Source organism: Oncorhynchus mykiss, chromosome 5 (genome assembly GCF_057628025.1).
Source record: "Oncorhynchus mykiss isolate SJ-2025 chromosome 5, ASM5762802v1, whole genome shotgun sequence".
NCBI lineage: Eukaryota > Metazoa > Chordata > Actinopteri > Salmoniformes > Salmonidae > Oncorhynchus > Oncorhynchus mykiss.
Window position 1 is genome coordinate 36,185,566 of NC_143026.1, and position 23,788 is coordinate 36,209,353.

At 44.8% G+C, this 23,788-nt stretch overlaps 1 protein-coding gene and 1 long non-coding RNA gene across 5 annotated transcripts in view; one reads left to right on the forward strand and one right to left on the reverse strand.

Annotated features, from left to right (window-relative positions):
- The window catches only part of gnaz (G protein subunit alpha z), a 44,792-nt gene that overhangs the window by 10,845 nt on the left and 10,159 nt on the right, over window positions 1–23,788 (reverse strand). For 2 of the 4 annotated variants that reach the window (XM_021602591.3, XM_090234640.1), the window contains exons 2-3: window positions 3,875–4,108; window positions 2,664–3,488 (exon numbers count right to left, since the gene is read on the reverse strand). In XM_021602591.3, the coding sequence (XP_021458266.1) occupies window positions 2,664–3,386 (723 nt within the window). In that variant the 5' untranslated portion in view covers window positions 3,387–3,488; window positions 3,875–4,108. Of the gene's footprint in view, window positions 1–2,663; window positions 4,109–6,389; window positions 6,762–23,788 lie in introns of those variants that run through there. The other 2 variants (XM_090234639.1, XM_021602590.3) reach the window with 2 other exon arrangements.
- Window positions 1,372–17,242, forward strand: LOC149983253 (uncharacterized). The gene is made up of 2 exons (XR_016496011.1): window positions 1,372–1,480; window positions 16,418–17,242. It is a non-coding gene; the product is annotated as an uncharacterized LOC149983253 (long non-coding RNA).

Consider the following 23,788-nt stretch of genomic DNA (forward strand, 5'->3'; position numbering starts at 1 on the left):
CATGCCTCTCTGATTCCCTCTCTGACTCCATGCCTCTCTGATTCCCTCTCTGACTCCATGCCTCTCTGATTCCTTCTCTGACTCCATGCCTCTCTGATTCCTTCTCTGACTCCATGCCTCTCTGATTCCTTCTCTGACTCCATGCCTCTCTGATTCCCTCTCTGACTCCATGCCTCTGATTCCCTCTCTGACTCCATGCCTCTCTGATTCCCTCTCTGACTCCATGCCTCTCTGATTCCTTCTCTGACTCCATGCCTCTCTGATTCCCTCTCTGACTCCATGCCTCTCTGATTCCCTCTCTGACTCCCTGCCTCTCTGATTCCTTCTCTGACTCCATGCCTCTCTGATTCCTTCTCTGACTCCATGCCTCTCTGATTTCCTCTCTGACTCCATGCCTCTCTGATTGCATCTCTGACTCCATGCCTCTCTGATTCCCTCTCTGACTCCATGCCTCTCTGATTCCTTCTCTGACTCCATACCTCTCTGATTCCATCTCTGACTCCCTGCCTCTCTGATTCCCTCTCTGATTCCCTGCCTCTCTGATTCCTTCTCTGACTCCATGCCTCTCTGATTCCATCTGACTCCCTGCCTCTCTGATTCCCTCTCTGACTCCCTGCCTCTCCGATTCCTTCTCTGACTCCATGCCTCTCTGATTCCATCTCTGACTCCCAGCCTCTCTGATTCCCTCTCTGACTCCCTACCTCTCTGATTCCTTCTCTGACTCCATGCCTCCCTGATTCCCTCTGAATCCCTGCCTCTCTGATTCCTTCTTTGAATCCCTGCCTCTCTGATTCCCTCTCTCCCTCCATGCCTCTCTGATTCCCTCTCTGACTCCCTGCCTCTCTGCCTGTCTCCCTGTCTTCAGATGCATTCTCATCTTCCTCTGAGGATTTATGAGACACATTGAGACATAATACTACATTGAGTCAGACACTAATACTTCTAGAGCTGTTTTTGTCATTTCTAACATAGTATGTGCTTGAAGGCTTGAAATACACCAGAACTTAGTTTGCACCAGAAACAAATGTTTCTATAAACAGAATACTTCATATGACGCTGATTGGGGCACTAGGCCACTGTGTAGGCCACTGTGTAGGCCACTGTGTAGGCCTATTACATAGCATCTAATTAACAATGAAATATTATTCATGGTCATCACTCAAACCTTCATACCACTTTGGGTTGAAAAAGCCTCTTGCAATAATGGGGAAAGCTGTGGAAACTGTTCCAACAGACATTTCACTAATAAGGGCCCAAATCAGCCGTGGCTGCCAACCACACCCGGAGTTCAGAAATAATGTCCAGACAAGGTGGAGGAAAAGGGTGGGGCCTCTGATTTCCTCCAAACAATCCCCTTTTTTCCTTCTCCATTCCTCACTTCCTCTCCTTCTCTCTCTTCACCCCCCTCTCAGTCAATTGTTCGTGCACCTGTGACGTCCTACTGCTGAACAGTGCCATCGCAAGCTGCTAATTCTCACAGGTACACCCTCACACCTTACACTATGAACTCAATTTACACCTAACTGCATTATCCTCTCAAGAAGGTATTTATAACTCGCTAAAAAGGGCAGCCGGTAGCTTTAAGAGCGTTGGGCCAGTAACTGAAAGGACGCTGGTTTGAATCCCGGGGCAGAGTGGGTGAAAAATCTGCCCTTGATCAAGGCAATTGAGCCTGTGAGTCGCTCTGGATGAGATGACTAAAATGTAAAATAATTGCTTTCATGTACTAAATCAGCAAGTGCCTAATATATCTGGTCTTATTTATGTTATATGTGAATTATCAGGCCACAGGAAGGTATATACACTACCGGTCAAAAGTTTTGGAACATCTACTTATTCAAGGGTTTTTATTTATTTTTACTATTTTCTACATTGTAGAATAATAGTGAAGACATCAAACCTATGAAATAACACATATGGAATTATGTAGTCACCAGAAAAGTGATTCTTCAAATAGCCTTGATGACAGCTTTGCACACGCTTGTCATTCTCTCAACCAGCTTCACCTGGACTGCTTTTCCAACAGTCTTGAAGGAGTTACCACATATGCTGAGCAATTGTTGGCTGCTTTTCCTTCACTCTGTGGTCCGACTCATCCTTAGATGCAGGAAATGCAGAAGGTTGTAAAGAGCGGTATAGAGTAGTGTTGACACAGCAGAGATAACATCAGGCTTGTGCTCTTGCATGTGTTATCTGCTCCTAATGCTTCTCACAAAATGTAGCCCTTTTTTTGTTCAAATAAATACAACTAAAAATAAATAAACTTTTAGCCCTCTATCTAGGAATAGTCTTCCCTTTTCATGCTTTCATGGGGTAAAGCTATCATATCCACACAGAATGTCAGATACAGTATATTCCTCTTTGAAGGGTTAGTTAGGGTTTGTCACTTGATCATTTACCTGTTTTTAACTCCAACATTTTGAGGACACATGCTAGAGGTCGACTTGGGCCCCTGCCATTTTAAGTCACATGATGTCTATTAAACTCTGCAGAAATGAGTAGTGTGGCCCTAGATGTAATGCACCCTGAGAAGTGTGAAAAGGAGAACACCACAGTTCCATATCTAACAGCAGGCCCCAAGGGTGTGATGACAGAGTGTGGACAGGAACTGGCTGGTTGTGTAATGGCTAATGTTGCATGTGTTGCCCAATGGCTTCCCTTACCGTCTGGTTGTCCTCGTATAGCTTGAGGTCATAGCCACTTAGCTCCACACAGAAAATGATGGCGGTCACGCCCTCAAAGCAATGGATCCACTTCTTCCTCTCTGAGCGCTGCCCCCCCACGTCCACCATCTTGAAGGTGAGCTCCTTGAAGGTGAACTTGTTCTCCACGATGCCCGTAGTCATGTCGCGGGAGCACAGGATGTCCTCCACGGTGGGGATGAACTCGTTGGAGGAGATGCGGTCCAGGTCGTTCAGATAGTAGGCAGTATTATCCTCCAGGTGGTACTCGTTGGAGCGGCAGAAGCACTCCTGCACGCCTGAGTCGGCCCACAGGCGCTTCATGACCCCCTGCAGCTCCTCTGTGATCTCCCCTTTGCTCTCGGCCGGCCCGGTCAGGGCGAAGAGCTGCACAGCGTCGTAGGCGCGGTCGGGGTTGTGGAAGTCGATCTTGAGCGTGGCCAGGGCACGGATGATGCGTGTGAGCGAGTCGATGGCGTTGTAAAGGATGAGGGGCTTGTACTCCTTGCAGGCGTCCAGATTGAAGCCTCCACTGTGGATGATCTTCATCTGCTTGACGATGGTGCTCTTGCCAGAGTTGCTGGTGCCCAGCAGAAGGAGCTTGATCTCACGCCGCTGCCGCTGGCTCTCCGAGCGCAGGTGGCGGTCGATCCGCCGGGAGCGCCGCGCCGCCTCCTTCTCCTCCGAACTCTGCCGGCAACCCATGGTCGTCTGCCACGCGGTGAACACCGAGGAAAACGTGGTGATCACAGAGGAGAACGTGCCGGGTGGCAAAAGGGGGCGCGTCCGGGGTCAAACTAAAATAATCTGGAAGATCAAAAGGAACAGAGATAAGAGAGTAACGAAGAGAGGGAAGAGAGGGATCAGAGCAGGAATAGGATTACGTTTGAATCTTCAAAGCTGCAGGGGCTTGATGGGAAGCAAGAGAGACACCTTCCACTCAGAGCAAACAGAGGGAAACGACAACCATAGAGCAGGAATGACTCAGGAATATTTCATTCTCCTCGTGATCTAGAGGCTGTGCGTTGGTCCTCTGTGGGTTCATCCCAGGATTTGGGACTGGCGTTGGCACAGAGCTCTACCAGGACATGGTGGGGTGCCCACACAGAGCCTGGAGCTGGGGCTTGGGTTGGACTGCCTAATTCCACGGGTGCTGGGGGTCATATCAGGGGTCACCCCCTGAGGAAACTTACGGAACAGGAATGGGGATGGAGGTGTTAGTGAAGACAGTGTTCGGGGATGATGTGTAGGTGCAGCAAATCCCCCTCGCTCTCCTCCCTCATGGCTCTCACGTCACCGCTCCCTATCTTGGTGACAGCAGTCATCCAGGGCAGTCCTTCACGCCTTGTCTGCCTCCTCTCTGGGCTATATTCTGCTCCGTTTCCTCCTCGCAGTGGTGCGTCTCAGGAAACTGAAGGTCCCCGTTTCTGCCAACAAAAGAGGGAGAGGAGAGACATGATCAATGAACACAGTCATGATGAATCAGAGCATAGGAGCCCGAGAGGAAACCGAGAAGTGGAGTTGAGCTGCTTCATTTATGTCTCACAAAACACACAAAATGCAGATACTAGGCATGTGGCAGGGTCTACAGTCAATCACGGACTACAGGAAGAAACCCAGCCCAGTCACGGACCAGGATGTCTTGCTCCCAGGCAGACTAAATAACTTTTTTGCCCGCTTTGAGGACAATACAGTGCCACTGACACGGCCTGCAACGAAAACATGCGGTCTCTCCTTCACTGCAGCCGAGGTGAGTAAGACATTTAAACGTGTTAACCCTCGCAAGGCTGCAGGCCCAGATGGCATCCCCAGCCGCGCCCTCAGAGCATGCGCAGACCAGCTGGCCGGTGTGTTTACGGACATATTCAATCAATCCCTATACCAGTCTGCTGTTCCCACATGCTTCAAGAGGGCCACCATTGTTCCTGTTCCCAAGAAAGCTAAGGTAACTGAGCTAAATGACTACCGCCCCGTAGCACTCACATCCGTCATCATGAAGTGCTTTGAGAGACTAGTCAAGGACCATATCACCTCCACCCTACCTGACACCCTAGACCCACTCCAATTTGCTTACCGCCCAAATAGGTCCACAGACGATGCAATCTCAACCACACTGCACACTGCCCTAACCCATCTGGACAAGAGGAATACCTATGTGAGAATGCTGTTCATCGACTACAGCTCGGCATTCAACACCATAGTACCCTCCAAGCTCGTCATCAAGCTCGAGACCCTGGGTCTCGACCCCGCCCTGTGCAACTGGGTACTGGACTTCCTGACGGGCCGCCCCCAGGTGGTGAGGGTAGGCAACAACATCTCCTCCCCGCTGATCCTCAACACTGGGGCCCCACAAGGTTGCGTTCTGAGCCCTCTCCTGTACTCCCTGTTCACCCACGACTGCGTGGCCACGCACGCCTCCAACTCAATCATCAAGTTTGCGGACGACACAACAGTGGTAGGCTTGATTACCAACAACGATGAGACGGCCTACTGGGAGGAGGTGAGGGCCCTCGGAGTGTGGTGTCAGGAAAACAACCTCACACTCAACGTCAACAAAACTAAGGAGATGATTGTGGACTTCAGGAAACAGCAGAGGGAACACCCCCCTATCCACATCGATGGAACAGTAGTGGAGAGGGTAGCAAGTTTTAAGTTCCTCGGCATACACATCACAGACAAACTGAATTGGTCCACTCACACAGACAGCATCGTGAAGAAGGCGCAGCAGCGCCTCTTCAACCTCAGGAGGCTGAAGAAATTCGGCTTGTCACCAAAAGCACTCACAAACTTCTACAGATGCACAATCGAGAGCATCCTGGCGGGCTGTATCACCGCCTGGTATGGCAACTGCACCACCCTCAACCGTAAGGCTCTCCAGAGGGTAGTGAGGTCTGCACAACGCATCACCGGGGGCAAACTACCTGCCCTCCAGGACACCTACACCACCCGATGTCACAGGAAGGCCATAAAGATCATCAAGGACATCAACCACCCGAGCCACTGCCTGTTCACCCCGCTATCATCCAGAAGGCGAGGTCAGTACAGGTGCATCAAAGCTGGGACCGAGAGACTGAAAAACAGCTTCTATCTCAAGGCCATCAGACTGTTAAACAGCCACCACTAACACTGAGTGGCTGCTGCCAACACACTGACACTGACTCAACTCCAGCCACTTTAATAATGGGAATTGATGGGAAATGATGTAAATATATCACTAGCCACTTTAAACAATGCTACCTTATATAAATGTTACTTACCCTACATTATTCATCTCATATGCATACGTATATACTGTACTCTATATCATCGACGGTATCCTTATGTAATACATGTATCACTAGCCACTTTATACTATACTATGCCACTTTGTTTACATACTCATCTCATTTGTACATACTGTACCCGATACCATCTACTGTATCTTGCCTATGCTGCTCTGTACCATCACTCATTCATATATCCTTATGTACATATTCTTTATCCCCTTACACTGTGTACAAGACAGTAGTTTTGGAATTGTTAGTTAGATTACTTGTTATTACTGCATTGTCGGAACTAGAAGCACAAGCATTTCGCTACACTCGCATTAACATCTGCTAACCATGTGTATGTGACAAATAAAATTTGATTTGATTTGATTTTTACTAAAATACACACTCAAACAAACATGTAGAGAGAGACACACACAAAGGACACAAAATATCATACCCCTAAAACTGACAGTGTATTTCCACTACAATGCATGTGGAGCACACAGCACCCGTTCTCTTGGTCAAAGCCCAGACCTGTATCTCAGATCCTCAGCTGTGTCGCCATACTGTCCCTCTCAGTGCTCACTTCCTCTTTACTGTTTCTTTCTAACAGGCGTTTCTCCTATCTCCATCTGCAGCCCTGTGTTACCATAGACCTAGTCTGAGCTGAGTCATACACAAGAAAACACACACACATATACACACAAACACGCATCCACACACACAAAAGCAAACCCAAAAGATATCCAGGGTGTGAAACGGAAACACATGCAAGATGAATGTCTCTCCCCCTAGCCGCTCTCCCCTCACTTTTCCCCTGGACTCTCCCGCTCTCTTGTCTACCTAAGGCTCTGCAAGCTGATGTCATGTGTGCTGTTTATTTACTATCACAGTGGAAAATAACTGCCTCAAGCCGACAGGTGCCTCTCACTGTTTCATTCCACTGCAAAGCCTGATCTCTGCCTCAACCTCCAATTTGTGATCCTGCAGGTGCATGGTTCAAAACAGTCAGGAAAAAAATCGCAGCTTTGGATATTAAGCAGAAAACAAACAGATTGCCTTACAAAAATACTGTCTACAAAAATGCTGAAAACATTTTCCACCATGTGAATTTTTATGAATTATTAACATCTTCTTATGTCATGCAATCACCGTGTGAATACATTGCATTTAATGTGTTGGAATACTGCAGGTAGTCTGGCACAAAATGATTGGCGCCCTTGATAAAGATGAGCAAAAAAATACTGTATCAAATAAATAATAACGACACTGAGTGAACCAAACACTAGGAACATTTGCCCTTTCCATGACATAGACTGACCAGGTGAAAGCTATGATCCCTTATTGATGTCACTTATTGAATCCACTTCACTCAGTGTAGATGAAGGGGAGGAGACCTGTTAAGTAAGGATTTTTAAGCCTTAAGACAATTGAGACATGGATTGTGTATGTGTGCCATTCAGAGGGTGAATGGGAAAGACAAAAGATGTAAGTGCCTTTGAATGGGGTATGGTAGTAGGTGCCAGGTGCACCGGTTTGTGTTAAGAACTGCAATTCTGCTGAGTTTTTCACACTCAACAGTTTCCCGTGTGTATCAAGAATGGTCCACCACCCAAAGGCTATCCAGCCAATTTGACATAACTGTGGGAAGCATTGGAGTCAACATAGGCCAGCATCCCTGTGGAAGGCTTTCAACACCTTGTAGAGTCCATGCCCCGACGAATTGAGGCTGTTCCGAGGGCAAAATGGGGTGCAACTTAATATTAGGAAACCATTCCTAATGTTTTCCACAGTTGTGTCAAGTTGGCTGAATGTCCTTTGGGTGATAGACCCTTCTTGATACACACGGGAAACTGTTGAGTGTGAAAAACCCAGCAGCGTTGCAGTTCTTGACACACATACCCCGCTTAAATACGCTTAAATATTTTGTCTTGCCCATTCACCCTCTGAATGGCACTCAAATCAATCCATGTCTCAATTGTCTCAAGGCTTAAAAATCCTTCTTTAACCTGTCTCCTCCCCTTCATCTACACTGATTGAAGTGACATCAATAAGGGATCAAGGCTTTCTCAAGGATTCACCTAGTCAGTCTAGGTCATGGAAAGAGCAGGTGTTCCTAATCTTTAATACACTCAGTGTAGCTCAGTATTTGTGTTATTTATTTTATACAGTCTTTTTTGCTAATCAGAACCAAGGGGTCCCAATCATTTTGGACCTGACTGTATATTACAGTGAATGGACTGCATTCTGAGCTCGGACTCTGGGACTCTGATAAATAGATGCACATTGTGACAGGACAGACCGTATGCTATTGGTTGTGTAACAAATGTGAAATCACGCTGTGGCCTAGTTTTGTTGGCCAGACTACACTCTTCAGACCTGTCACACACAGAGAGAGAGAGACAGACAGACAGGAGAGACAGAGAGAGGCAGAGAGAGAGGGAGAGACCGAGAGAAGACTCGGAGGACTGTCTGACACAGCAGAAGCACCACACACCGCAAACAGGAAAGACAGTATTGTTCTTCTGCCTCAGGCACTTGATTGCCCAAGCTCTCAAAATGGCGGAGCCAGCCAAACCAGTTAGAAAGCTGCACATCACTGATTTTCAGAGGCCATAAAAGGAGTTATTACAACGAACGGTGCATGAGCTCATTTCAATGTGCAATTTCAGCGTTCTTCAGCATTGCCATACTGCCTCAGAGGTAATGCTTCTTTAGATAATTGCTGAGGAGGTGGTGGGATGTGTATTTCTTCATGATTACGCAACAATATCCCCACATTTAACGCAGGCTCTTGTGAACGATATTACCCATTTCCCTCTCTGAATGTACAGACTGTCGTACACTTAATGGTGGGTTTATTTGTGCAGTTAGATTAGATAGATTTACGGTTTAGGTATTAGTTGAATGGCGAACTAGCATGGTATTTGTCTTTTGGTGTTAACATTACACTTTTTCAAGCATTTAAAGGCAAACATGCAACTGAGCTAAATGATCAAACGCTGAAATACACCAATGGGCAAATGATTTTGATCAGTTCAAGTATAACTTTACTCCCTGTCTCTGCATTTTGGCTTGTTTCTGTTGTTCAGTTGACCAGTTAATTCTACATGTAGGCCACTGACTTGATGGCATGACAAGGTATGCATTATGTTAGTGCGGAAGCACAAACACCAGGGGCAAGATAAGGCACGAGGTCGTTCGGCAGGCCTTCCACTCTGAACACGCAGATAGTCAGGTATAATGGGCACAGTGGAGTGCCTCCTCTGCTTACGGAACTACAGAACTGCTTGCACTCTTTCTCGTAAGGCACGTGCCAAGTGAGAGGGGGGCATATGGGGTTAGTATCACTTCACAAATATTATTTCAGGCAACTACAATACCCCACCCTTTTTGTGTCCAAATGAAACCGTACTTATTGAAACCGTGTAACTGGATGCACTTTAAACCTGGTTACCCAGAGCACACTTCACCAGTTCACTGAATCAAGGACAGTAGTTGTGATGTGGAGAATAATGGCGTTGTGTGATGTAGTGAGGGCGTGTCCCTTTTAAGAGTATGCGAGAGGAGGGAGATGTAGCGAGGAAGGGGCCGTGGAGAGAGGCCAGGCCAGGCTCATGTTTAATGAGCACTGAGGTAATGTGATAGTCAGGGTGAGACCAGCTCTGTCACTCTCTCGCCTCTCCTTCACTACTTGTTGCACACGACACAAATGGCTTCCTCTCCTATTTCTAATTCGACCATGCCGCGAACAATTACAATATCTAATCATTATTAGAAATGAGCAGATGTACTACTGTCACGGTAGTGTAATGGGCTATTTCTGTCATGATAGTGGAAAGCACCAATTTGCCATCAGAAAAAAGTAAATCATTTTAGATTGGGAGGTGATGGTAATCCTCAGAGGGTAATAGAACATTCCTGGTTAATGGACAGAATGCATGCACAGGCCTTTATTACCTGCATGAACAATTAGTTCAAAATGTACATTATGTGCAAATTGTGTAAAACCCACACATGCTTGACATTGCATCAGCATGTGTTCAAATGGAAATCGAAAATGTTATGTATGATGTTCTTGAAGCAATTGTGTTATTTGTGTCCCATGTCCTAATGTACAGTGGATATATACTGAACAAACATAAAAACGCAACGTGTAAAGTGTTGGTCTCATGTTTCATGGGCTGAAATAAAATATCCCAAAAGGTGTGGCATATCAAGAAGCTGATTAAACAGCATGATCATTACACAGGTGCACCTTGTGCAGGGGAAAATAAAAGGCCACTCTAAAATGTGCAGTTTTGTCACACAACACAATGCCACAGATGTGTCAAGTTTTGAGGGAGTGTGCAATTGGCATGCTGACTGCAGGAATGTCCACCAGAGCTGTTGCCAGATAATTTTATGTTAATTTCTCTACCATAAGCTGCCTCCAACATTGTTTTAGAGAATTTGGTAGTACGTCCAGCTGGCCTCACAACCGCAGACCAGACCACGTGTATGGCGTTGTGTGGGCGAGCGGTTTGCTGACATCGACGTAGTGAACATAGTGCCCCATGCTGGCGTTGGGGTTATGGTATGGGCAGGCAGGCATAAGCTACGGACAACGAACACAATTGCATTTTAACAATGGCAGTTTGAATGCACAGAAATACCGCGACGAGATCCCGAGGCCAATTGTGAGGCCCATTTTCTGTGACCAACAGATGCATATCTATATTGCCAGTCATGTGAAATCCATAGATTTGGACCTAATGAATTTATTTCAATTGGCTGATTCCCTGATATGAACTGTAACAAATTGTTGCATGTTGTGTTTATATTTTTGTTCAGTAACGTTATATGATACCAGGACTATCCACACATCACCACTCTTTTTCACATGTAGTGTGAACATTATCTTTTCCTAATAAATAAAATAGGACTATGAAAGAGGTTGCAATGGGGTAAGTCTGCTAGCCTTCCTTTATCCGATGGGCTGGGCTGAATTAAATATAATTAATTGAGAGGCACATACAGATTGTAGAGCGAGACAATGAAAGCCAGACAATTTAAGAATTCAGGAACAGGCAGGTGCTGTTTATGTGCTCATGTCATGTTTAGTGATGATAGAGTTGCTAGACAGAGGAGTAATGTTGTTCTCAGGTCATTATGTTTTCAGAGCGGAGTGTGTGATGAGTATGGTTTTTGTTAACTACCAATGGTTTAAAAATGAGGTGAACAGGTGTGTGTGTTCATGTTTTGTATTTGAAGAGGGATCATGTTAGGTGTTGAAAGTAGAGCAAACATACTGTACTGTCCATTGTCCAAAGGTTTCTGACACAACAGCCAGCTTGACATGTGTTGAAATAAACATAAATAATCAAGTAGAAATACAGGTATACAGGAGTATGATTTTCAAAATCTAAAATACACCTGAAGAGGTGTGTTGTTTTAGATATGATAAACTCTGCATACTAGTTGTTCCGAGAGCATGCAGCAGCTCCCCCAGGCCCAGGGTTACCATGCCTACCTTGTATGCCACTGCTCCATCTCTTTTGCCACTGAACAGGCCTGGCTCTGGCAATAAATAGATTATGTAAGTCCTGACAAAAATGGCACAATGGCATCTCTGTCTTATTGATGAATACTGTTGTTACGTAAAGCATCTCACCAGCAGTTGCGTTGTGCGATATGCCCCAGTCCCTCTTCACTCATGTCTACACACACACACATGCATGCCCCCTCCTCACATGCGCATACCACATGAACACACATGAACACCCCAGGCCTCTTCCCAACAATCACAGTCACTGGTTACTTTACATCACGCTGAGGTTACTCCCCCCCCCCCTCCCCTCTCCCTCTCTTCCCTCTTCCTCCTCTCTCTCTTTTTCTCTCACACTGTTTCTCACTCGCTTTCTCTCTCCCATCTCTCTCTCTCAACGGTCCTCCGTGAACCTCACAGACAGTAAACTGTGAAATAGGGATCGTTTTGCACACGCTTATGTTTCTAATGTTCCATTTACCCATTGGTCCATGGCAGTGCAGGGACAGGGACAGTGGTTTTTGGAGAGAGGGAGGGTAGAGGGTTTACTACCTGCTGGAGGCTGGGGTTCCTGTGGTAGCAGAGCAGCCTGGCAGACTGAGGGTACTGAGGACACCAGACTAAATAGTCAGTCAGTTACAGTTACCCTCCCTGACCTGGCTTCCCCAGTAGACATGAAGACAGTTGAGTTGTGTGACACATTAGCCTATAGTGTTTTCAACCAGTGAAGGCTGCTGAGGGGAGGACGGCTCGTAATGATGGCTGAAATGGAGTCAATGGAATGGGATCAAACACATCAACGATGTGGTTTCCATATGGTTGATACCATTCCATAGACTCCAATCCACCCAATATTATGAACCGTCCTCCCCTCAGCAGCCTCCACTGTTTTCAACCAACAAAAATATTGTTAACGAACAATAATGACCAACTTCCTGGCATTGACAACTTCAATGGAAAGCTACTGAGGATTGTAGCTGACTCTATAGCCACTCTTATATATGTCATATCTTTTATCTGAGCCTAGAAGAAAGTCTTTGTCCTCAGGCCTGGAGGGAAGCCAAAGTAATTCCGCTACCAAAGGGTGGTAGCAGCCTTTACTCTTTCTAATAGCAGACCTATAAGCTTGCTACCAGCTCGTAGCAAACTATAGGAAAGAATTGTTTGACCAAACACAATACTATTTCTCTGTAAAGAAATGAACAGACTTTCAGCATGCTTATAGAGAAGGGCACTCAAAATGTATTGTACTGACACAAATGACAGATGATTGGTTGAAAGAAATTGATAATAAGGAAATTGTGGGAGCTGTACTGTCAGATTTCATTGCAGCCTTTGATGTTATTGACCATAACCTGTTGTTGAAAAAACTTGTGTTATGGCTTTTTGACCTCAGCTCTGTATCGACGATACAGCAATCTATCAAATAGAACTCAAAAGGTTTTCTTAAATAGAAGCTTCTCTAATGTCAAACATGTAAAGTGTGGTGTACTGCAGGGCAGCTCTCTAGGCCCTCTACTCTTTTCTATTTTTACCATTGACCTGCCACTGGCATTAAACAAAGCATGTGTGTCCGTGTATGCTGATGTACACATCAGCAACCACACCTAATGAAATCACTGAAACCCTTAAAGAGTTGCAGTCTGTTTTGGAATGGATGGCCAGTAGTAAACTGTTCCTGAACATCTCTAAAACGCAGAGCATTGTATTTGGTACAAATCATTCCCTAAGTTCTAGACCTCAGCTGAATCTGGTAATGAATGGTATGGCTGTTGAGCAAGTTGAGTAGTGTCATGACATTGGCCTGTGGGTAAGGTTTATGACCCCCCCCCCCCCCCCATAAATACCTTTCTCCCTTCCCTCTCTCTCTGACTCTCTGAAGGACTCTTGAATAGCCTTTGTTAAACATAGAGAGTCTGGGAACATCAAACAAGTGGGGGGAAGGAACCATACTGTATTTCGGTAATAGAACCAGTTGAAAATATGCGGTGGTACTTAATGAATATGATGTCAGTTCGGTTGTCATCTGAGACATTATGACTGATGACAGGACGACATAAACTGTATCTGGGAAAGTCTACACATTCTAGTTATCAGATTCACATGGAATTGTTGTGCAATTTAAATGTTTAAATATGACACTATTTGTGAAAAGATTAAATGTAATATTAGCTTCCAAATGAGAGATTTGGGTTTTCATAAAGTTAGAACTCTGCTCAATCAGTGGCCCGCCCCTGTGAAGAGACATGGGTTATAAACTATGAAACACACCCTTTTCTCCCTCCACTATATAAGCCCGTGATGAAAATGTAACTATCTGTCCCGAGGACGATAGGACGACGGTCCATACGTTGAAAAGGACTAACATGTCAACTACAAAACTAAGCCAACTTTGAACTCTTATTCACTACAGAAGTGAGACATCCTAGCCATTGAGTTAGCAACAGCAGCTGTAAACGTGGGCTAGGAAAGGACGGACAACGTATCCAATCTAACACACAATGACGATACTACAACGTAATCCAATTTACCACCAGTGACATTCTTCCGAGGACAGGAAGATCTCTGTTGGCCAACACAGCCAGGATCTACGACCAACCTACCGAAGCGCAGCTCAGAGTAAATATTTACTGCATTTTCCTTTTCCAAATGGGCGGTAATTTAGAATGCATAAGATACTGTATTTACGATAGCAGAGCTTCTCCCTTTGTTCTTCAGTCATCCCGCTCTTTCACTCAAACCCAACCCCCTTTTCTTTGTGTAACCTGCTGTCATATCTGTTCCGTCCGTAAGGGACGTTTTCCTTTATGACATCATTTGTAATCAAGATACGATTAATTCTGTGTATATTTAATTGGGTGTGATTACTTAGGTATTTAGTAAATAAATAATTAAACCCAATTTTGTATTGCTGATTCAACTTGTTTGTGAAGATAACCAAGAATTCTACGATGTTCAGATGAGACTGAAATAAGGTGCCGATTAATATTGACTGCTATTGATGTAAAATGTTACTAGGTCTTTCAGAGTTTATTCGGAAGATAACAGCTCTATAAAGACTCTTTCGTGGTGGCCCGACTTTCTAGTTAAATACATTTACATAATTACCTCAATCAGGTAATATCAATTACAGAGAAAGGATTTTATAGAATAGCATGTCATATCACTTAATCCGGCATAGCCAAAGACACAACAGTAGACTAAATTACTTGGCATTACCTTAGATTATAAACTGTCATGGTCAAAACATATAGATTCAATGGTTGTAAAGATGGGGAGAGGTCTGTCCGTAATGAAGAGATGCTCTGCTTTTTTGACACCAAACTCCACAAAGCAAGTCCTGCAGGCTCTAGTTTAGTCTTATCTTGATTATTGTCCAGTCGTGTGGTCGTATGCTGCAAGGAAAGACCTAGTTAAGCTGCAGCTGGCCCAGAACAGAGCGGCACGTTTTGTTCTTCATTGTAATCAGAGGGATGATATTAATACTATACATGCCAGTCTCTCTTGGTTAAGAGTTGAGGAGAGACTGACTGCATAACTTCTTTTTATAAGAAACATTAATGTGTTGAAAATACCAAATTGTTTGCATAGTCAACTTATACACAGCTCTCACACACACACTTACCCAACCAGACATGCCAGAAGGGGTCTTTTCACAGTCCCCAAACCAGAACAAGAAAGAAAGCGTACAGTATTATGTAGAGCCATTATTGCATGGAACTCCATTCCGTCTCATATTGCTCAAATAAACAGCAAATCTGGTTTCAAAAAACAGATAAAGCAACACCTCGCGGCACAACGCCTCTCCCCTATTTAACCTAGATAGTTTGTGTGTATGTATTGATATGTAGGCTACATGTGCCTTTTAAAAAACGTTTTTATGTAGTTCTGTCCTTGAGCTGTTGTTGTCTATTAATGTTCCATATTTTGTGTGGATCACAGGAAGAGTAGCTGCTGCTTTTACAACAGCTAATGGGGATCTTAATAAAACACCAAAATACCATAACAAGAAAAGCAGCGCAACCTAAATAGGTTGTGAGTAGGCTTGGCTTGGTGAACGACATTACGGGAACAGAAAGTTGGGAGTGAGAAGAGCTGACCTGATGGGACTCGTGATCATTTAGACAGATAAATGTTGGTGTGCGTGAGGCTGTCCAAACGGCCTTTATCTGGCTTTGACGTTTATACAGCGGCATGTGAATCAATGACTGCCCTGGTGCAGTTGTACTTAGAAATGAGATCCAAGCAGCTTAACATGTCCTTTAATCTATTCTTTGTCGTCATCGTCAAACTAAAAGTAAGATGCCAATCAGATTGTTTCCATATTGAATAAAGTGATTGAATTAGACCACATAAATAAATGTTGACAGTCAAAAATCATATCATCTTTTTTCTCTTAGGCGACCAAGAAATTCAAGGACCTGTGTTAGAGTGGACTAAATCTGTATCTAATATTCCTGTGAATTCTAGCTGGTTAGATGGGAGAGAGCCGAGTGACAAATGTACATGTTTTTTCTCAACGTTTTTCAAACAGAATTTTTTTATCGTTTAATCGTTAATTAGATGTGGATTTACAATTCAGATATAGTCATGCGTATAACCGCTAGGGGGCGATGTAGTTCAAATCTACCGCAGTCCTGGCTGCCTACCAGACGGTGCTCACCTTACTGCTGTCCCCCTCCCACTCAGCAACGACAGTGGTTAATGCCGTTTTTACGTTATCTTCTGTGTGCCTCTCCTCCATGTTCTAAGTGGTTAGTACATGGTATCCCTCCTGTCTCAGCCTCCAGTAATTATGCTGCAATAGTTTGTGTTGAGGGGACTAGGGTCAGTCTGTTATATCTGGAGTATTTCTCCTGTCTTATCCGGTGTCCTGTGTGAATTTAAGTATGCTTCCTCTAATTCTCTCTCTCTCTTTCTTTCTTTCGCTCTTTCTTTCTTTCTTTCTCTTCTCTCAGTGGACCTGAGCCTAAGGACCATGCCTCAGGACTACCTGGCCTGATAACTCCTTGCTGTCCCCAGTCCACCTGGTCGTGTTGCTGCTCCAGTTTCAACTGTTCTGCCTGCGGCTATGGAACCCTGACCTGTTCACCGGATGTGCTCTACCTTATCGCGGACCTGCTATTTTCAACTCTATCTCTACCACACCTGCTGTCTCTACCACACCTGCTGTCTCTAACTCTGAATGATCAGCTATGAAAAGCCAACTGACATTTACTCCTGACGTGCTGACCTGTTGCTCCCTTTACAACCACTGTGATTATTATTATTTGACCCTGCAGGTCATCTATGAACATTTGAACATCTTGGCCATGTACTGTTATAATCTCCACCCGGCACAGCCAGAAGAGGACTTTCTCCATCCGGGCCGTCAGTTTTTTTCGACATGGCATCTTGCAGTCTGGTTCTAGATATGCCATCAGGGCTTTGAAGCCGACATCCTCTACCAATGACAATGGCTGCATTTGAACTGCAATCATTTCTGTAATCAGCACTGTGATTACCTGTCTAATGTCTGTTGTTTGGGGCCTGTGCTGCTGCCAGCAATGGTTTGGGTCTCACAGTACCTCCCTGTACTCTGATTTACATTTTGTGTAAAACTCCACCAAAAAAATGTTTTTTTCCTAGTTGTTAACGATCCCAATTTATTTTAAATGTTTAACACCCGTAAAGGACACAGAGATGATGGCTTGCCAGCCTTGTGACAAACCAACTGACCAATGAAACCATTGTCAACAAACTAGTAATGCAATAAAAAATGTCAATCAAAACATTTCCCATGAGACGGATCTGGGCCTTCATTTTATTCAACACAGGCCTTTTGTTCCGATAAATCAGAGGCACAGAACGTATATGTTGTTCAATTACTTTGAAAAAGCAGGGCCCTGGAATTTTCTGGTCTATAGAGCATTTATTTTTTGGATTGAAGACACAAGTTTTCTATCTTTCTCCGCAACAAGCTAGGGATTCTGAGGCGCACTGTGACGTCTGACTGATTGAGACAGTACACATGACTTATATCAGCCAGTTAATTGTTCCTGATAACTCCAGTTCAGAGCAAAGCACTCTGGGACAGGGAGGCAAAGGAAGATACATATAGAGTTTAGAGAAAGACAGAAGGGTTGATAAATTTTTTTAAGGTAAAATCAAGTCTGAAATTTCAAAGTGGAAATTCCAAACTTCAGAAGCTTTTTAAAACTTCAAATACACTACAAGTTCTACATTTCCTGCATTGCAGGAAAGTTCTAGTGCAACAGGTTGATCAAATTAAGATCCTACATCTGTATTACTTACACAAATCCCACTGACCTTACCAAGCAGTCGTCTTAGTTCTAGAGCCGGGGTGGGGAAAAACACCTTTAAGTGGGCGGTCACTATTTGTGTTTAAAGGGGCAATCTGCAGTTGCTACATCCGTTTTTGGACTTATAAATTAATGGGAATTTATTTGTGAAGAATAGTACTTACAAATGCCAAATGAGCATAGTTCAACTGTCGTACCCCATCAGAACCCAAAACATGAACTTGTCTTACTCCAATGTTTGTAATCAAGGTGAATGTAAACAAACACTATATAGCCTCAAAACATGGTTCAATCATGGTTTGTCAGTCCTTGCGTCCATAACTCTGTCTATGAATTTGAGAGTGATTACATTTCTCCAGCCCCACCCCTCAGCTTGTTACTGAAACAGTTGTTGTTTCATTGTTTCTGTAATATTTGTTCTACTTACCCAGAGACAGATGAACTTGTGGATACCATGTGTATGTCTCTGTGTGCAGAATGAAGGAAGTTATGGTACGTATTAATAGAATACAAGGTGGGCGATGAAACTACAGAAAGCCATTCATTTTCAATGGAAGAGAAGCAAAGTGGGCGGGGGACCGTTGGGCGATGCGAGCATAGGCAAGTAATCGCAACCAAGGCAGGACCTAAATTTGGGAAAACTGAACCTTATGCAAATACTCTTCAATATCGCGGAGCGATTGACTAATCGAAGCTCACTTTATCGTCAAGTCCCTACTGGATTGGCTGTTGATACCAAGCACTACCTAGCATGCTTGCTAGCACATACATGAGGGCGAAGCTAACGTGGCGATGCGAAATACAAGGGAATTACAGGGGATTACATTACGGGGGATGACCCACTATCCAATTCTAGCAAACTGGTCAATTGCATGGCGATATCGCTGAGTATTTGTGTAAAATTCAACTTTCCCCAATTTAGGTCCCACCCAGTTCACGCTGCCTTGCCCATGCTTGCATCGTCCAACAGGGGGGCCCACTTCGCTTTCCTCCATTGAAAATGAATGGGTTCCATTGTTGCATCACCCCCTATCATGTTTAGTGGAGAAGTACTGTAAGTGGTAGTTTCACGAGCTAATGCTAACTAGCATTTGTGCGTGACTGGAAATCTATAGGCAGGCCTAATCTAGCATATGCTACCATACCTGTAGACTTCCATTCATTGCACTAGCATTGGCTCGCGAAATTACCTCCAGCTTCCTCCATACTGCAGACAGAGACATACAAATGGTATCCACGAGTTCATCTGCCTCTGGGTAAGTAGAGAATGGCTTAATTGCCAGAATCTCGCAGTATCCCTTTAAAGGTACAAAAGGTCTAGATTATTATGAACATAATGCTGGTAAGATTAATATTCAATATTTGGGGGGTTAACCTCACTACAGTTTAATAACAGATTAGGAGCTGTGCTGGATCTCGGGAATTTAGAGGGAGCAAAACCCGAAAATTGATTTGATCTGTAGCTATAAGAAAATAAGACCAAGTCACAAAATAATAACTGATTCAGAGTGAAAAGTGCTGAGATTGAGATTGTGGTGGAAACTTTCAAAGATAAACTCGCTGTTACTGGAACACTGAGAAATGACTAATTATCGATGCATAGCCTGCAATTCAGTAACTGGAGATGATTGATTTACAGTATTTGGTTAAGAGCTGGTGGAGAAATGACCCATGACCACCCTAGATGTTCTGAGGCGTAATTCAACTTTGGTTTCATTAGTGTTGGATTGTATAATAATTCAAAGTGTATTGAATTTGATCCAATAAAGTGGAAGTGCTCACTCAAAAAATGTGTTAAAATATAGCTTTAAAATGAGGCAAAACACACATACCAAAACACACATACCAAAACACACATACCAAAACGCAGATACCAGCAGGCTGCCTTCAAAAAACTCGGACAACAACCAGAAAGTCAATATAATATCCCTCAGGCAGCAGAGAAAAAGATCAATGTCACTCCACTACAACCTTCCATCACAAACAGACAGCACAATGTCCTCCTGCCTCCAAAAAGTATGACTGGCTTCACATGTTCAATAAACATGGACATTTCATGAGAATGCTTTGCATGCTTGAGGCAAATGTTTCAACCTAAAAAATGTCCTGTATCGCTGTAGTGAGTCACTGCCGGTGAGCTCACTCATACCATCCTACGTCAGAGCCATAGTAGATGTAGGTCGCAGACTGAGTGATCTTCAGGACTCAGCACTTTGTGTTGCATTGTGCAAGATTGAGAGGTTGGCCTGAATAGAGTTGTTGCTTCAATATGTTGGTTAGTTGGTTCCCTACTAGCTCTGGGTTTCCCATAATAACCCAGATCTGATCCCAGTTCACAATCCTGACGTCCTCAATGTCGTTTGTCCTTGAGGAATGAAATGCTGCTAAAATAGATCAACCCGTTAGAAACAGGCCTCTAAATAGGCCTCTAAACAGGCCTCTAAACAGGCCTCTAAACAGGCCTCTATATACAATATCAGAGCACATGATCAGACATTAGTGCAACTGTCAGACACCCAGAATATGTACAGATAGAATACTTCATTTGACTAGACTGTACATTTAGAGCACCAGTGACTTCTCAAAGAGCCCCAAATGAGTCCAACATCAGAACTGGGTCTGCGTTCGAGTGTACATGATAGAGAGAGGGGAGTGTGTGTATGACAGTGATTAGGGGGAGTGAGAGGGGGGGAGTGTACATGACAGTGATTAGGGGGAGAGAGCGGGGAGAGTGTACATGAGAGTGATTAGGGGGAGAGAGGAGAGAGTGTACATGACAGTGATTAGGGGGAGAGAGAGGGAGGATTGTACATGACAGTGATTAGGGGGAGAGAGCGGGGAGAGTGTACATGATAGTGATTAGGGGGAGAGAGAGGAGAGAGTGTACATGACAGTGATTAGGGGGAGTGAGAGGGGGGAGTGTACATTATAGTGATTATGGGGAGAGAGAGGGGAGAGTTGCATGACAGTGATTAGGGAGAGAGAGAGGGAAGAGTGTACATGACAGTGATTAGCAGGAGAGTGTATGACAGTGATTAGGGGGGGGGGTGTACATGACAGTGATTATGGGGAGAAAGAGGGGAGAGTTGCATGACAGTGATTAGGGGGAGAGAGAGGGGAGAGTGTACATGACAGTGATTAGCAGGAGAGTGTATGACAGTGATTAGGGGGGGAGAGTGTACATGACAGTGATTAGGGGGAGAGAGTGTATGACAGTGATTAGGGGGAGAGAGTGTATGACAGTGGTTAGGGGGGAGAGTGTATGACAGTGATTAGGGGGGGTGTACATGACAGTGATTAGCGGGAGAGTGTATGACAGTGATTAGGGGGGGTGTACATGACAGTGATTAGCGGGAGAGTGTATGACAGTGATTAGGGGGGAGAGAGTGTATGACAGTGATTAGGGGGGAGAGTGTTTGACAGTGATTAGGGGGGGGGGAGTGTATGACAGTGATTAGGGGGAGAGTGTACATGACAGTGATTAGGGGGAGAGTGTGTATGACAGTGATTAGGGGGGAGAGTGTATGACAGTGATTAGGGGGAGAGAGTGTATGACAGTGATTAGGGGGAGAGAGTGTATGACAGTGATTAGGGGGAGAGTGTGTATGACAGTGATTAGGGGGGGAGAGTGTACATGACAGGGATTAGGGGGGGGGGGAGTGTATGACAGTGATTAGGGGGAGAGTGTTTGACAGTGATTAGGGGGGGAGAGTGTATGACAGTGATTAGGGGGAGAATGTGTATGACAGTGATTAGGGGGGGAGAGTGTATGACAGTGATTAGGGGGGTAGAGTGTATGACAGTGATTAGGGGGAGAGAGTGTATGACAGTGATTAGGGGGAGAGAGTGTATGACAGTGATTAGGGGGAGAGTGTGTATGACAGTGATTAGGGGGGAGAGTGTATGACAGTGATTAGGGGGAGAATGTGTATGACAGTGATTAGGGGGGAGAGTGTATGACAGTGATTAGGGGGAGAGAGTGTATGACAGTGATTAGGGGGAGAGAGTGTACGACAGTGATTAGGGGGAGAGAGTGTATGACAGTGATTAGGGGGAGAGAGTGTATGACAGTGATTAGGGGGGGAGAGTGTATGACAGTGATTAGGGGGAGAGGGGGGGAGTGTGTGTATGACAGTGATTAGGGGGAGGGGGAGTGTGTGTATGACAGTGATTATGGGGAGAGAGAGGGGAGAATTGCATGACAGTGATGAGGAGGAGAGAGAGGGGAGAGTTGCATGACAGTGAATAGAGGGAGAGAGAGGGAAGAGTTGCATGGCAGTGATTAGGGGGGGAGAGAGGGGAGAGTTGCATGACAGTGATTAGGGGGAGAGAGAGGGGAGAGTTGCATGACAGTGATTAGGGGGAGAGAGAGGGGAGAGTTGCATGACAGTGATTAGGGAGAGAGAGAGGGGAGATTTGCATGACAGTGATTAGGGGGAGAGGGTGTACATGACAGGGATTATGGGGAGAGAGAGAGGGGAGATTTGCATGACAGTGATTAGGGGGAGAGGGTGTACATGACAGGGATTATGGGGAGAGAGAGGGGAGAGTTGCATGACAGTGATTATGGGGAGAGGGTGTACATGACAGTGATTAGGGGGAGAGAGTGTACATGACAGTGATTAGGGGGAGAGAGGGTGTGTGTGTGTGTATGACAGTGATTAGGGGGAGAGAGGGGGGAGTGTGTGTTACTGCCCCAAGATGTGTCATCTGACAAAGTCCCCCTAGAATGACCCAGGATTCCTGTCAGATGAGGTGAGGGGAGGGGCCTCTGGCAGTGCTGTAAACATATCTGGGCCCAAGTTCAATAAATGTATTATAATCATTCATTTCCTAAACCTTCTGGGGTACATCAGAGGTCGCCCATAAGTTTATTTCTGTTGTCTCCTGACTCGTGCCAGAACTTTTAATTGGCCTCAGGAAATCCCAGGCGTCCTCCCATGTTCTGGGAGCTGGGTGTAGGATGTGTGGGATTGGGTCATAGTGAGAGCATTCACTCCCCTATTGAGGCTGCTGGGGTAGGACTTCTGGCCAACTTCACAATTACTCTTCACTACCAGGGATACCATCATGGAGGGAATATGGCCATTGCTGAAATGACACTTGTTCTGTCATAACATGTTTACCGCACAGACTAACAATGTGATATACTGTTGTCATGAACTGTTGTTAGACTTACAATTCAAGTACAACTAAACCGTGTTCATGATTATCTTATGTAGGGATTAGGATGAAACATTCAAATAAAGTGTTACCAAACCCATGTCTTAAACTAAGAATACAAAAAATACTTTTGTTGTCCTTGCCTCACCCCACACATCCCAAATATGGACACACACACAGAAAGCACACAGTATAAAGGAATGCTTCCTCAGCCAGTACTCTGGCTCAGCTTCTCTCAAAACACCCACTGCATGCTGGGGGCTTTTGCGCCACACATATCCCCAGGAGCCGTAATAATAGTTATTTAACTGAATTATTTGATAAATGTTTTGGTTTTTAACCCCGACAATCATTCAGTTGTTTGAGAACATTTGGGCATGGACCACTTAAAATTTAGACTGAAGATCTGGCCTTGACCATTGTGTTTGTTCATGATTTGGTACACTCACTCTCTCGCTTTCTGGCCTTGGGTGGGAGGCAGATACTAGGTTTTGATTGATTAGGATCCCCATTAACCGACACCAATGTTGACAGCTAGTCTTACTCGGGTCTGACACATAATGAAAAATACATTACAGACAAAAAACTTTACATTTTCCATACATTTAAAAACATGAACATGTAGTGTGTGTGTGTGTGTGTGTGTGTGTGTGTGTGTGTGTGTGTGTGTGTGTGTGTGTGTGTGTGTGTGTGTGTGTGTGTGTGTGCATCTATCAGTTACACATACATGTCAGTACATACACACAACAAGTAGGTCACATGGGTACACTGTTCCTACATCATGGTAAACAATGAAAGGCAGTGTTCATTTTTCATCCCTCCAAAACAGTGGGCTGTAGAGAGGGTTGGGAGCAGGGTAGTGGT